This window comes from Mizuhopecten yessoensis, unplaced genomic scaffold (genome assembly GCF_002113885.1).
Source record: "Mizuhopecten yessoensis strain PY_sf001 unplaced genomic scaffold, ASM211388v2 scaffold3217, whole genome shotgun sequence".
NCBI classification, from domain to species: domain Eukaryota; kingdom Metazoa; phylum Mollusca; class Bivalvia; order Pectinida; family Pectinidae; genus Mizuhopecten; species Mizuhopecten yessoensis.
In genome coordinates this window covers 97,906-114,223 of record NW_018404934.1, presented here as the reverse complement: position 1 = coordinate 114,223, position 16,318 = coordinate 97,906, and the positions used below count along the sequence as shown (strand labels likewise).

Genomic DNA, 16,318 nt, shown 5'->3' with positions numbered 1-16,318 from the left:
CACTAGAACAGGAACAGAGGAACAGCTGACGTCACTAGAACAGGAACAGCTGACTTCACTAGAACAGCAACAGGGGAACAGCTGACGTCACTAGAACAGCAACAGAGAAACAGCTGACGTCACTAGAATAGCAACAGAGGAACAGCTGACGTCACTAGATCAGCGACAGAGGAATAGCTGACGTCACTAGAACAACAACAGAGGAACAGCTGACGTCACTAGAACAGCGACAGAGGAACAGCTGACGTCACTAGAACACCAACAGAGTAACAGCTGACGTCACTAGAACAGCAACAGAGGAACAGCTGACGTCACTAGAACAGCAACAGATAACAGCTGACGTCATGCCCTTCTCCCGCACGAAATCCAATTATAAAACAAAGCTTTCATATCTGATTCATTTGTTTTTAATTTTAAGAAAATAAATACAATTTGAAATGCATAGAATAATCGTTTAAAATTAGCGTCGACTAAAATGCCGGGGGACGTTTTGAACAATTATTTTATATAGTCCTGTTTTCAGAACGTGTAATCTTTCAACCGTAGCAGTGGTGTTCATGTTATGTATTTATACACTAAAAATAGCAGCTACAACGGAACCCCATAATGCGGATTTTGAGAGGTTATTGTCACACCATATGAAACGTTCACGTGAAGGACCAAGGAGAGCTGTGCGGCGGACGTCGTCTGTCCGTCAACCATTTGTTCAGGCCCACTGATGATACAGATTATTTTGTCGGAGTTTCTTTAGGATGAACATGCACTATCTCCCTCTTCGTGTTTTCTGATAATGTCAGCGATACCTTCCGCTCAGTTGGGCTTACTGCTGGTGGAAGCGCAACCATCTGTATGTTTGGGCCTCTTGGTGTTAGCGATATAATATTTTTGTTTGAACCTTTTGGGGATTGCGATATTAACCCTTTGCTTGGGGATTCTGGTGATGGCGATATCCACCGTTTGTTTGGATTTTCTGGTAAAAGCGAAATCATCCGTGTATTTGGAGTTTCTGCTGATATAATCGAAACCATCCGTTTGTTTGCTGACTGTGGCGATACCTTCCGTTTGTTTTGGCATACTGCCGATATAATCGAAACTGTCCGTTTGTTTGTGATTTTTGCTGACTGGGGCGATACCATCCATTTTTGTGGTCTTTCTGCTGATAGGGGTGATACCATCCGTTTGTTTGTGCTTTTTGCTGACTGGGGCGATACCATCCATTTGTGTGGTCTTTCTGCTAAGGAAGGCGACACCAACAGTCTGATTTGACTTTCTTCTGACTGAGGCAAAACCATCCATTTGTTTTGGCTTTCTGCTGACTGAAGCGATGTCATCAATTTGTTTGGGCTTTCTGCTGACTGAGGCGATGCCATCCGTTTGTTTGGGCTTTCTGCTGACTGAGGCGATGTCATCCATTTATTTGGGCTTTCTTCTGACTGAGGCGAAACCATCCATTTGTTTTGGCTTTCTGCTTGTGGAGACGATATCACCTGCCTATTGGGGCTTTCTGCTGACTGAGTCCATGCCATCCATTTGTTTGGGCTTTCTGCTGATGGAGACGATATCACCTGCCTGTTTGGGCATTTTGATGTCATTTTGTTACTGCTACTGATGTCTTCCAGTCGTTTCAGTAAATCCTTTTTCTCCTTTCGTAAGGCATTTCGTGTCCTCCTTAGTATGTTATTTTCAGCATTTTTGATATTGATTATCTGAAAGAAAAAAATCAGTTCTTTATCTCGTATATTTTCTTCTTAAAAACCCTCTTTTAAAAACTCAATTGAAAACCCTTAGAACAGCAGACCCAGGGGGCCTGTATCACTCAACTGGATCTATATTCCTAGTAATGGTATATATGGTAATGGGGTGGCCTCAGGTAAGGCCAGAACCCAGGGTCATTTCTTGTATCATGGTTATGTTCGTCTCTTGATGCCCATCAATGGTATATGGTTATGTGATGAGTATTACAACTGTATCACAACTGTTTCAAAGATATGGCTCATAACTCAAGTCCCTAGGGGTAAGGTATACTGGGTCAATTTTACAATGGTACGAAGGACCATGGTGAGCTTATGCTGTACCGCAGCGTCCGTCGTCTGTCCGTCATCTTTTCCTTTAAAACGCTACGTGTCCTGAATGTCCCAGTAAATTTTGACTAAATTTGGTCTGGAGCATCGCTAGGCTAAGGGGACTCAATTTTGTATAAATTGTGGGTGTGGCCCCCTGGGGGCTGAGGGTTGGGTCAAAATAGGGGAAATAGAGGTAAAACCTTTTAAAATCCTTCTTTTACCATAGGGATTAAGGGATTTCATCCAAATTTGGTCTGGAACATCCTAGGGCCAAGGACATTCAATTTTTAAAAACGGTGAGTTTGGACCATCTGGGGGCAGAGGGGCGGGGTCCAATGGGGAAACAAAGGTAAAATCTTTGACAGTCTTCTCCTACTATAGGGGTAAAGGGATTTCATCCCAATTTGGTCTTGAGCAGCCTTTGGCCAAGATGACTCAGTTTTGTATAATAGGTGGGTGTGGCCCCTTTTGGTGCAGAGGGGCGGGACTCAAAAGGGGAATTTGAGGTTTAAATCTTTAAAATCTATTTAAAATCTCCTTCTGTGCCATAGGAGGGATTTTATCCAAATTTGGCCTCGAGCATCCTTGGACAAAGGCGTTTTTATTTTGTATAAAAATTAAGTGTGGCCCCTCTGCACTGTGGCCTCTGGATGCAGAGCGGCAGGGCACAAAATGGGAATTTGAGGTTAAAATCATTAAAATCCTTCTCCTTCTGTACTTATGGAGGGATTTTATAGAGGGATTTTATCCACATTTGACCTGGAGTATCCTTTGGTAAAGGGGAATAAGTTTGTAAAAATGGAGAGTAAAGTCCCTCTGGTTGCAGAGTTATGGGGCCCATTAGGGGAATTTGAGGTTTAAGTCTTCAAAATCAGTTTTCCTCTGTACCATTTGAGGGATTACATCCACATTTGTCCTGGAGCATCCTTGGGTGAAGGGGAAAAAAACATTGAACCTTAGGAGGTAATAAAAATATTTTCCCATGATTGCCTTATTATCCAGGTGAGCGATACAGGCCCTTTGGGCCTCTTGTTAGATCATGAATATGTTTTTCTCTTGACGCCCATTAATTTTATATATGGTTATGGGGTTGGGATCTCAACTGCTACAATGTTATGGCTTAGAAATAAAGTCCCTAGGGGTGGAACCAGACTACAGGGTTAATTATTTGATCATGACTGTGTTTGTCTCCTAATGTTCTGCAAGTGTATACATTGTTATAGGGTGGGGGTCTCAATAATGTTCAATGTAAATATTCTTCTTTTTTGGCCTTTCCCATCAGACCAGGGGTAAGCCCTTTAACTGGTACAATATTGAATCTTCATCGACCGACGAATCCATCAGTTTGTTCCAGAGCAAAAGTCGCTTTAAGCAATATGGCCAAACTATCCCATTTGGTCCCGTCCTTCAGCCCTCAGGGGGTCAATTCTATTTATTAATTAAAGTACTGAAAGTACTGAAAGCTAAGGCAAAAGTTATACCAAGATATATATATTATTTTTGGAAAGGGGAACAAAATAAAGACGAAGTTCCCATCATATTCTACAGAAGGATTTACTGTTAATTTTGTTATAAATCATAGTTTTATGTAAAAGTTTACCACTGTGAAGTTATTCTTCTTATGTGTACAGTATATCTTTATATGTTTGTCAGAAGAGGGGTACCAAGTGTCCTCTAGAATATATTATTTTAGACCTTTTAGATAATTCATTTGCATAGGAGTTGCTTCCCTCTGTCCATATTTCAAACGTTAAAAACTGAAATTGGCATTTTTAAACCATTAAATAGATTATGCACAGATTGTGTTCATCTTTGAACTTTGCCTTTGTTGTTGAATAAGATATCAACCAAGTTTCATCAGAATCTGGCCTTATCTGACAAAGTTACTTGGCAAAAACCATTGATCAATCTGAGCACAGTATGCTAATTAATTATGCATGGCTTTCACTCAACTTTGAACTTATCATCGAAGTTTGTATATTGATCAATAAAAAAAAATGTATACATGTATATATTCAAGCAAATTATCTTGTAAAGTGTGGACATTGACCAGGGTATGCATGCGTTTTAATACGTGTGAATTATGTTCAAGTTTCAATTTTGTATCAGTCTGTCTATATTGTTTATACACAAACTCAAGTTTCATTAAAACTGAACAATATTTTAGGATATTAACTTGCTGAAACCAAATTGTGGACAGACTAGTGGATGATTGCTTCCCATACAATGTACCTTTACAAGTCTGTCAAAAATTTTGAAAAGCTTTTAAAAAAATGGTTTCACATATTCACTGCAGTGAAAAGGTCTCTACTTTAATATGCAAAATGGAATTATTTTGCATCAGTGTTGCTAGGAACAAATAAGTTAAAAAGCCAATACAATATAATACATTGTTGTATGTTTCAATATTGAATAAGATAACCAAAATATAAACATACATACCCACACACACACAAGATTAAGAGAGTTACACTATTTTCCCTCTATTTCCATTGCATAAATTCTTCACAAAAAGAAATGTATAGCATATGTTCAGCTTTATCGTTGTCATAGGCTAGCATTTGAAATAAGATGCACATATCAATTTCAAATGTATTTTAAAAGAGTACTGCAAATGTACCATCTAGAGCACATACTTTGTTATTACCGTTGTCATTATTGTTGGTTTCGATACCATTGTGCAACAAATGTTGACAACAAGACTTATTGAAAGTTAAGGTTGCATGTGTATTTGTTTGCAGTGCATGTTTTGATGTTCAGAATGATGGAGTAAGTTTTATAAAATTTTGTTTGAATACTTAGTTAGGAAAGCACTGACAATTACCCTGTCACAAGTACAGGTTGTGTAGCTGTAGCCTTCACCTTGAGTGTATGAACTTGACCTTAAAACTGTCTTGAACAATTGATGGATGAAATTTAGAAATGAAGTTTCAAGAAATATGGTTGAAAACTTAAGAAAAAATTGCTTTCATTGACATAGCCAAGATACAATCATGTGTGTGATTCCTCTCATATCACACAAGATTTGATACCAAAAGTTGGACACGGTAAAATCGAGTGAAATTAACAAATATCAAGTTACACATGATAACTTTTATTTTATTTTAGTGATATTGAGCATAAGCATTAATAAAAGTACAATGTGTACCAGGGATGTTACATTTCTTTTACTGCTTAACATTTGCGTTGACTTTTAATTCACTGGACAAAAACTAGTAGGAACTCATGACCAGTATTTCTATCTTTTAAAAAGATATTTTTAATGTTTTTCAAATTTGCTCCCAGCACCCATAGTGTTATATTGATCAAAACAAACGTAGATTCCAACATTAGTGCCTTTAGTCAGTAGGGGCTGTTCAATCACATTCATCAGGCTTTCAGCATCAATAATCACAGATTCAATCTGTTCCACTCCCAAGTAAAGATCACCGACTTCTCCATTTTGCAAGGAAAGTATTTGAACTATTTGCTGTTGGAAGGATCTGTGGACTCGGCTGTCATCAGCCTAAGAGAAAATGATTTAGTAAGAGGTTCCTCCTATATACGGTAACTGATAGACTTAAAAATGTCATGTCACTGTTGGTATAGTTCTTGCAGCCTTTTGAAAAAGTTCATGAAGTCCTCAAAGGTATGAGAGAGGGGATTCAGTTGCTATTTCTCATCCTCCTTTCTCCCATCAATAACCATCCCTGTCTGTTGTAATATTGATTGCTTTTCCCCTAAAATAGAACATAGTCACCATATAATTTCTGCACCAGCAATAATAATGTTTAGAGACAATATTCAAAAGAAATAGGAGTCATGCAGTATGATGAGCTTGTACAGTGAGAAATAAGGCATTAAAGCTTAGGAATTCATTAAAATGGTTAACAAACATTTCAGTAAGTCAATCTCTTTGGTAGCAGAACTAAATATAAACAAAATGTACATGAAAGTCAACTTATAACATCACATCTCATGGGGGCTTAAGACACCTTAACAGGTTTCTTAAATGGTAAAACATGTGTACATAAAAAAGGTACCAGTAAAAACAAAACATAATTATCTCTCTTTTTATATATTAACCTTCGAATTGAAAAGCCTGATAAAGTTGAAACAGTACTCTTGTGGAAAAAGAAGGAAATATTTTTTTCTGGTTGTTTCCAGAAAGAAAAAAATAACCAGGAAACATGGAGATGTCTATTGCACTCCTTTGTGTGCAAATAAGCCTACTATGAGCTAATAAGCTTTCCATATGATGGTTTTGTTTTTTATGTGCTGTACCCAAATGTGCTTAATGTGCTTAAATTACCAAGTGCTGATGTGCTTACCGTGTGCAATGTGCCTATTATGTGCAAAATGCTTTCCATAAACTCTTTTTCTTTGTTAACAGTATAGTACATGTATGTTTTTTTCATTTTTTTTCATGTTATAATGTTTTGGTCTCTGTTATTATACTCATGTTTTGACCAAATACAAGCTCTTTGTAGCTTATGTTGTATGTTTTGCAAAATTGACATAAAATAAATATTGTTGTATCTTGTAAGTGCTTATAGGATTTTAACTGTAGTTTTTGGGACTATAATATAGAAAAACTTTTCCCCAGTATGAGATTTTTTTTACACCTTTTGTCATAAACCAAGTAATGTTCAGATTTCAGACAGAAGATACTTTAAAATTGTACAACTCAGAAAAGGTTAAAAAAATATATATATTTCCATTTTTTCTGCGAAGAATTATAAATGATTCCTGTTTTAACAGGTTTCCGAATTGGAAACCGAGCCCTGTGTGACCTAGTAATGATCATTAAATAAGGCCAATTAAAACAAATATTGTGTTTCTGCTTACCCCACAGATACTGGACACACCAATAGTAATATGTGTATAAACTATCACACATTACTTATTGGTGTGTCCGGCACCTGTGGCTAACCCGACCTATCCTAGATTTGTGTGCCTACAATACCCTTATTTTGTATATGCACTGTGAAAGTCAGAACTCCTGCTCTATATAAGCACAGTAAAGATATTTTTCAAATTAACAATAAAATGCCTAGCTAATACATACCTACCCTATTTTTTCTGCTAGTAGAAACACAAGTAATTTGTTTGGCCTAATGTTTCTGTCATTTCATAATATTTAGAACTACTATACTTTTTTAAGTTACCAAAACATCAAGTAGTATAACAATTGAAACTTAAATGACAGCCAACATCACACATGTTTTTTTTTCAACTGAATCAGAAGAAATGTAAGGCCAAATATCCTCACAAACAATGCGAAATCAGTTCGCAACTGAGCCTAGTTCGAAAATTTTGTAACATGTCTGGAGCACCTTGTGACGCTGTTATTCACTAGTGTAAAAAGTCCATTCATTTTGTTTGTTTTTGCATAATCACTGCTATACATACCGTTGAAGCACCTTCCTTTCTGTCATCGCCGCTGACAACATGCGTCATTCTCTGCGGCTGTGGGCCTGTGTGGCCGCATGCTTGGCCACAAATCACCGAAATCGGGATCCAGATCTTTATTTATGAATCAGTTGTAGGTAAACGTTGCCGAAATGTATGCATATTGTTCAATGTCAATGCTGCTTAAACAACCTGCCTTACATTGAGACAACACTCGCCTGCATTTTCGTCTTTTCCGCTTCGCGTTGCGAACGATATCTAGGCCTACACAAAATGAAAGTAAAATGTGCGCATGTCTAAGGCTTAATGTAAGGGAGATCACTCGTCTTCTTCCCGTAGTACACGTCTGAAATCATTCCGAAGGCGAAATAGATTTATCTTCATCAAGTATTGATTTGTTGTTGTTATTGTGTATAATGAAAAAGATCGTCCTGTTATATGGTAATACTTGACGAATAAATGAAATACACAAATTACACCAACAGACATAAAAATGTACAGTAGGCTTATCGGCGCATATTTTTCGTTTCTGGCCGAGCTGTTAGCGAGCAGGCGTTTGTGACACCTCATCTTTTAATTTTAATCATTTAATCATTGATATAAAAACGCAAGAGAATATCTTAGGATGAAAATGGAACAAAATGAATATACTGAGAAGGTAAAAAAAGTTTCATGTTAGAATACCAATATGGAACTGGCTAGTACTAATATTAATACCCGGCCGGGCGATCCCACCCATGTCTTTTTAGTTGAGCAAGCCTGGTGTGAATCACACAAGGCGATTTTAGAATTAATTGACAGGATCCGCATCCACTTTTAGGTTTGTAATATGAACTTTTTCTGTTGATCTCCTACATAATTTTAAGTTATACCCTGCTTATATGTCGTAAAATTATCAAGTTTACGTAGCAAGTGCAATCGAAATCTGATTTGACTGCCATGTTGGAAACTTCGTCCGTCTTCCGATAGCATATAGGACAGACATCTTAATATGGTTGCCATGACCAAATATGGAAATTGTAGTAAACATGACGGCATCAGTAGTAATACTATATTTGGCCGTGTAGGCCATATAAGGAAACGGATAATTGAAATAACATCACGCGTGATCTAACATGGCGGTCGTTTCTATTTTAAGAGTTTTTAGTAAGGATTTGTTATTTCAACGAATATGCAATATTTTGATAACATTATACTCATATAAGGCGTGAATCTTATATATTATTACAGATTAGCACTTTTGATTTTGCTCAGTTAGTTAACCGCTTCATAGCTCTGACCACACAAATGTAGGCCGGGACGTAAATGCAAGAGTCACACATTTCAGCCAATCAGAGGACAGTATTTAAGCAATAAACTGCATAGATGTGGGAGACCAACTGGCAGTTATACCAGTTGGTCTGCCAAATCTATGCAGTTTATTGCTTATATTTATGTTTTCGTTATGAGAATTCGCAAAAAATAATTGATGTATTTTCAAGTTTCAAATTTCCCGCTTATTACCGTCAGGTCAGGTCAATATCTAGAATGGAGCAAAGATAACAGCTGACGTCACGCGCTATTTTTCCATACAAAATTGAAAAGACTTAAAACGCAACTTTCGTTAATAATTCATATGTTTTTACTTTATATATATCATATTCTCAATTCACAAAATAGTAACAAATAACATTTTGTAACTAACTATCCAAGTGTTGTAAAACATGTTCCGACCTATATCCGGCGCACGCACTCAACGGAAGCCCGCAGTAATCAGGTCAGAGTTATTTGCAGTCCGGCAGGTTGTTGATGGTGATTGTTCAACCGGAGAAGGTTGAATTGCTGAAAAATCCAGGCGTAAAATTGTGTGTGGACCTCACAGACACTTGAGACAGTGAGCTGGTGTTCGGGATCAAACCAGAAGATACCTGTAAGTTCGGTAGTGACACTGTTAAGTCGCTCGGAGGTGATGTAGCGTATGACTGAACCTCGAGCACGCCATGTTTCGCTTTCGGTTGGACGATGGCGGACAATGATGAACTGAGTGCTTTCTTCTGGTGATTTGCTACATTTCTGTTGTACTCGCATCTGTGATCACTCATGTACATGATATGTCGTGCCTCATAACCTTGGTCGTTCAGGAGCTGTATAGCTTTTGCTCGGAGACAATGAGGGGTGTACTTTTTGTCGATCTTGGCTGCCACACATATGTTGGACATGAATTTCGCGAATGTGCGTTTTGACAAAGATTTATTTGTGTACCATATTGCCGATTCGATCGGTTTCATTACTGCACTTTTGTCAAATTGGTTAAACAAACTCAGTTTCAGTAACCCATCAAGTATACCATTGGGCGTTTTAAACTCTGTGTCGCGAACAATATCAACATTCCTGTGAATGTCTGATAAATGACGGTTGATTGCTGTTCTTATGCTGATGAGGCTGTTCCTGTGGTACAGATTCTCTACGTCATTTTCATTTTTGGGGAGAAGCCGAGCTTCACAGTAGAATTTTCCCAGACTTTCAGCAAGTTGGTGGACAGGAACAATTCCCATATCCAAGTGTGCTCCTGTTGTCTCCTTGTTCCATTCTGATAGCAAAAAAACAAAATATGAAAGGGTTGAAACACAAGAGATGAAGTTAATAGATAGTCTGCAGAATTGTTTTCATTATATATAAACAGAGGCCACCACTTGAACTTACTGCCACTGATGAATTGAACTTACTTTTCATTTTTTGTACCAGTTGAGACCTTTTTTGATTGCTTTACATTTTATTGCAACAAAAATGCGTCTTGATTGCTTGAATGCTGCTGCAATCAGATGTACACAATATGATATTCTTCAGGAAAGTTCCATTTGTTTGGACTATAGACATTATGTTCAAATAAAAAAAAATGAAGTGGTCTGTCCAGTTTTATATTTATCGTATTTACATACTGTGTAACTTATCAATTTCTGCAAAGCAATTAGGCTTTTTATGTAAAATTAATCCATTTTCAAAATGCAAAACAAAGCAAAACTGACTCTTTGACTTGCAGTTACCGAAAGCGCTCCATTAGATTAAATTAATTTGACATTGAGAACAATAATTGAAAGTTTTGCCTACCTTGAAATATTTTCACCCCCCAGGCTGTATTTTTTTTAGTGCTTGGTCCTTGTCTTTCCGCAAATAATTGCTCCAAATCATGACTAGAGACACTTGAGAATCTTGATTTCTTGGCTTCAGGTTCCTGGTCACATTCTTCAGTTTGATGAACATTATTTTGATCAGTTTTTGGTTCTGTTGGAGGGTTAACAGTATCAATGCTGCTTATTGCTTCATTCAACAATTCTGATATATCGGGTGGTACTACCCCAAGAAGTTCTGCCATGCTTACTGTTGCAAAAATAGTATCATCATCACTTGGTATTCCGTCATTATCACTTTCTTGTAAACAAGCTGGAATTTGAAGATTAAAGTTTCCAAGCTCTTGATGCTCAGCCATCTCAGCAGCAGCAGCAGACAACAGTGTAATTACCCAGAACCCACTCAGTAAAAAAAGGTTTTTTTTATCATTTTTGGATTTTTTTTTCAAATTTCACTCTAAATCTTGTTATTTAAAAAAAAACTGCTAGAAAATTAATCAGAAAATATTTTATTAAACATTTTGACATTTTCTTTAAACCTCATTTCAATGTAAGTTGACAGTGTATGGCGGCCATGTTTGTTTACATTGTGCAAGTCAGATGTATTCATACGCCCTGCAAAGACCAACTTCAGTTATTGTCTCATACGATGAAGCTGCTATTGACAGTACTTAAGTAGTAATATAGAAGGGCTTTGCCACACCAAATGTAAATATTTCCATGTAACCGCTTAATCCAGCGACAGTTCCAAGAGTAAATATACAGTGTATTTTTCATAAGAATACGAAGTTGTAGAGAATACTCAGTTCTAACTAAGAATACGATTAGATCTAATGACTTTTGAGTGAACTTGAGTCCGTGGTAATGAATTTTATTTGCAGTTTGCTTAGTATTACTGGTAAATGACGTATGTCTCGTTTATGAATATCTGAGCTCATTAACTGAATTATTTTACAGGAAGTTGCGTGAAGCATGCATGAACTACAGTCTACTGGCACTTCCCGATTGAAAATACGACGTTGTAATAAGATCACATGTTCTACCGAGGAAATGAATTATATTTACAAGCCATTCAAGTGAATTTGAGTCCAAAGTAGTGCATAATAAAGACAGTAGGCCCGGCATATGATTCAATTTAGTACCATCTCCTGTCACTAGAGGGGGTATAGGTGGATATGACATTTATGAATATCTTGAGCTCATTACTGAAGTAATACCAATAGCTTGCGGCTAACGCCTTAGCTAAAAACTGAATTACAATTGCCCAAGAATGTTAGTGACAAAATTTGGTTAAAATCCCTCCATTTATACAGAAGGAGAAGGAATTTTAAGGTTTACCTAAATTTACCCTACTGGGCCCCGCGCCTTTGTCCGAAGGGGAGTCAAACCTTCCATTTATGCAAAAATTGAATTCCCCTTGCCCAAGGATGTTCGTGATAAAATGTGGTTAAAATCCCTCCGTTTCGGAACGACGTCCATATTGCGGCAAAACTACCCATCTCAGTATGTGGAGTGTACTGTCATATACATATGTGGAGTGTACTGTCATATACAATTTCTAACTCTTTTCAAATATGTGCAAAACCATTACTATCGACGATTCTGTACATGGGCGTCTAACTCGTTAAAGTTAAAAGACGTCATGCCCCTTCCCTCCCTGTACCTACTGTCTGATCAACCAACTTCCTGTTCGCCAGTAAATAGCTGGGACGAAAGGTCGTTAGGTTGACTTGTGATGTCGTAAAGGTTTAACAATCTATATACCTTCCTGAGTTCATCTTCTCTTTTTATCTCTCGTTGTCTAATCCGTTTGGTCGATTTTTTGTTTTGTTTTTGTCGTACTATCCTCCTCCTGATGTCGTCAACTGTCAACTGAACGATACCATGAATATTACATATATATAACATACTGAATTAACGTACTATCTTACAATTGAGCTTAATACTTGTTTCCGGCTGACTTAACACGACCGACGACTGTATCAGTTATTTTTGTATTGCCGTTTTATGCATAACGGCGCAAGCCATATCAAGATAATACCTGATATATCAAACCGGGACAAGAAATTAACAAGTTCTTGAAGATATCAAAATAACCTTTAAACTAACAATTAAATTATTATGTAAATAAGACAGGGATTTTTTAAATCACTGTAAAAATTTATCGAATGTCCAATCAGGTTTAATAACAGAGTAAACATCATAATGACGTTAAAGTGTTGGTTTACAGTTATTGTAAATAACAGTATATTAAAGTATTAATACAAAAATAGTAAACGAAAGAAAACACGTAAAAACTGCATATTCTGGGTAATATTTGTCATTTGTCCTGCTAACCTTCTCCACTGATTTGGGTGTGATCTCTGAAACCGGAAGTTCGCTCCTGCCCTCGGATAGGCGCCTTGTCCGGATCTTGTAGCGGAGTTCCTGTTTCAGCAGTGGAGTGACGGTTCCCATCTCCGCACTCTGTATGTAGGCTCGGGTGAGGTCAAGTTCTGCTCGAATATCTTCCAGAAACCCGAAGGGATGAGGGGCAACGTGGTGGTGAGTGTAGAACATCCCGGAGGGCTGAGAGGAGTGGTGGTGAGTGTAGGGCATTGTTGTATGGCGCTATGCGGCATTACAGGTCGCCTTCAGGATCATCGTCTACATTAAACAGACAAAACAAGGGGACCAGAGGGCCTGTATCGCTCACCTGGATAATAAAGCAACCATGAACAAATATTCTTATTACGTATATACTGCAACTATTTCAAAATATTGGCTCGGTCTCTCAGGTACAATCGTCCCTCATTAGGTCCCTTCTTTCTGCCCATGGATTCGAGTGGATTAACCTCAATTTCCCCTATCGGGCCCACCCCTCTGTCCCCTAAAAGCAACCATCTATTTATGCTCTACACAAAATATGGTTAAAACCCTCCAAATCAGCTAAAGTAAAAGGATTTTTTTACATTATTACCATGTTTCCCCTACTGGACCCTTCCCCTCAACTCCCAGGGGGAATACACTCTTGTTTCAACAAATTGAGTCCCCCTTGCAAAACGATGCTCTGGACCAAATTTGGTAAAAATAACTCCAATCATACTGATGGAGAAGGATTTAAAAAGATGTAAACCTTTAATTCCTCTTTTAGGCCCCATCTCTCTGCACCTAAAGGGGTCACGCCCTCCGTTTAAAATACAACAAATAAAACCAATTTGAATAACAATTTAACAAGGTAATGCAGTCAACGCCATAATTACTTAAATAAAGATAGTAAATCAATTCTTATACACATGTATAGGTTTATTGACTGGGGGATAAGTATCATTAAGGTCGACAGATGTGCAGTGCCGCTTCAGCCTTCAACATCATGGATGAGATCAGAATCTCTTCACGGAACCAGTAGCTCTTACCTGTATTTAATATAAGAATGTTTTCTTTTATTTTCTTTTTATATAATTTCCTCTCATTTGAATTTTTCTCTTAATTGTCAAGTATTTTCTTACATTTTCAGTTTCTCTTTCCTTTTTTCAGCATTCATAAATTAATTTTTAGACATTTAACTTTTAGAAAAAAAATGTGTTCTTTTGTGCTTAACAAATGCTCAAACGTGTCCTCCATTATATAATTTTTGCTTACTTTTTAAAATGAATACAGAAAGCTTGTATATAAAATGTTAATGCTTAATTAAAAAGCTAATTGAGATAATAAAGGACTAGTTAAGTACTAATTATCACAGATACAGGAATATTTCATTGTAATATAGAATATTTTTGTCCTTCAATTTATAAAGAGATACTTTCCAATGTTTGGAAGATATTACACTTTAAAATGGATAAAATGAGCCATTAATGGTTTATGTTAACCAAACATTGCAAAGGCAATCTAAGGCAGTGTGTTGCATGACATAGGTAAATAGCAGGTGAATATTTAGGTAAATGCAGTATATTTATAAAACAGATTATAATTGACTTACCATTGGTTCATAAAACAAGACCTGGCCTGTTGTTGTTAATTACGTTGCCACTAAGAGAACACCCCTACAACATTGATTTGCATTCAAATCGAACTATTTTAAGGGAAGTTATTGAACAGAAACCAAGTAACCAATCAGAATCGACGCAGTGTTTTTAGCTCATCCGAAGGGCGAAGTGACCTTATGCCAGGGCGCAGCGTCCGTCGCCCCCGTCCGTCAACTCTTTCCTTCAAAACGCTACTTGTCCTTAAAGGCTTGAAGGATTTTGACCAAATTGAGCATCATTGGCCAAAGGGTTCTCAGCTATGTATAAACGGAGACTATGGACCCCTGGGGGCAGAGGGGCGGGGTCAAATAGGGGTCAAATAGGTCAATCTTAAAAATTCTTGTTCTTCTCAACAAATAAAAGGACTTTGACCAAATTTTGTATAGAGCATCTTTGGACAAAGGTGCCTCAGGTTTGAAAAAACGGAGGGTGTAGCCACCTTGGGGCAAAGGGGCGGGACCAAATAGGGAAAATTTTCCTCCTTCTGTACAAATGAAGGGATTTATACCAATCGTGGTCTGAAGCAAGCTTAGGGTAAAATGAATCAATGTTATATAAACTGAGGTGTGTGGGCCTACTTTTTGGTGCAGAAGGGTGGGGCCCATTAGGGAAAATGGAGGAAACAATTAAAGATCCTTCTCCTTTTGTACTGCTGAAGGGATTTTAACCAAACTTGTTCTAGATCATCTTTGGGAAAAGGGAATTATATTTTATTTTAACGGATGGGGGGGGGGGGGGGAAANAAATAGGTAAATCCTCAAAAAGCTTCTTAACTAATTTAAAGATTTCAACCAAATTTGTTCTAGAACATCTTTGAACAAAGGAGACGGAAACTGAAGTTTATATAAACGGGGCGTGTACCCCCCCCCCCCCCCCCCCCCTTTTTTTATCATTGTTCTTTTTTATGTTCTCCACAGAAATATTTCCTTTGTTTGTGTTTTGCCCTAGTTTTATCTTGTGGAAACTTTGGTATTCTCTTGCTGTTTTCTGTACCTAAACCTAGCCATTATATATATCCAAACCATTTGGTTAAACTCTTCCGCTAGCCCAGATATTTGGTAAAAAAAATAATTAAACAAGCCCTGTTAAAGTTTTGACATTCTGCTCCGTGAAAACTATGTGAAAAAAGATGAATAGAAATTCTTTATTCTTTTTATTATGTCTATGGTATATCTTCCCTTTTTCATTATGATTATGGTATATATCTCCCTTTTAATTATGTAAATAGTATATATCCCCTTTTCACTATGTATATGGTATATATCCCCCTTTTATTATGTTTTATAATTTCCTCCTTTATTATTATGTATACATTATAGTTCCCCCCTTTTTATTATGTATATAGTTCCCCCCTATCTCATTATGTAAATAATATATCTCCCCCTCTTTTATTTGTTAATGTATGTATTATAATTCCCCTTTTTTACTATGTATTTATTATAATTCCCCCTTTTTGTTGTGTATTATAATTCCCCCCTTTTTCTATATATTATAATTCCCCCTTTTTATTTTATATTTTAATTCCCCATTTTTATTAGCTCACCTGCCCGAGGGCAAGTGAGCTTATGCCATGGCGCAGCGTCCGTCGTCCGTCAACTTTTCCTTTGAAACGCTACTAGTACTGAACGGCATAGTGGATTTGAACTTAATTTGGTCTATATCATCCTTGGACTAAGGGCTCTCAATGTTGTATAAACAGTGGGTGTTGCCTCCCTGGGGGCAGAGGAGCGGGACCCTGTATGGGAAATAGAGG

The 16,318-nt window shown here is 37.2% G+C and overlaps 1 protein-coding gene across 3 annotated transcripts in view; it reads right to left on the bottom strand.

The window, feature by feature from the left end:
• Positions 1-397: 397 nt before the first annotated feature.
• LOC110447090 overlaps positions 398-16,318 on the bottom strand; it is a 29,142-nt gene continuing 13,221 nt past the window's right edge. Inside the window, exons 2-5 of one of the 3 annotated variants that reach the window (XM_021492541.1) lie at positions 12,899-13,256; positions 12,326-12,433; positions 10,542-10,874; positions 9,070-10,023 (exon numbers count right to left, since the gene is read on the bottom strand). In XM_021492541.1, coding sequence (XP_021348216.1) covers positions 9,254-10,023; positions 10,542-10,806 — 1,035 coding nt within the window. In that variant the 5' untranslated portion in view covers positions 10,807-10,874; positions 12,326-12,433; positions 12,899-13,256 and the 3' untranslated portion in view covers positions 9,070-9,253. Of the gene's footprint in view, positions 1,707-9,069; positions 10,024-10,541; positions 10,875-12,325; positions 12,434-12,898; positions 13,257-16,318 lie in introns of those variants that run through there. The other 2 variants (XM_021492539.1, XM_021492540.1) reach the window with 2 other exon arrangements.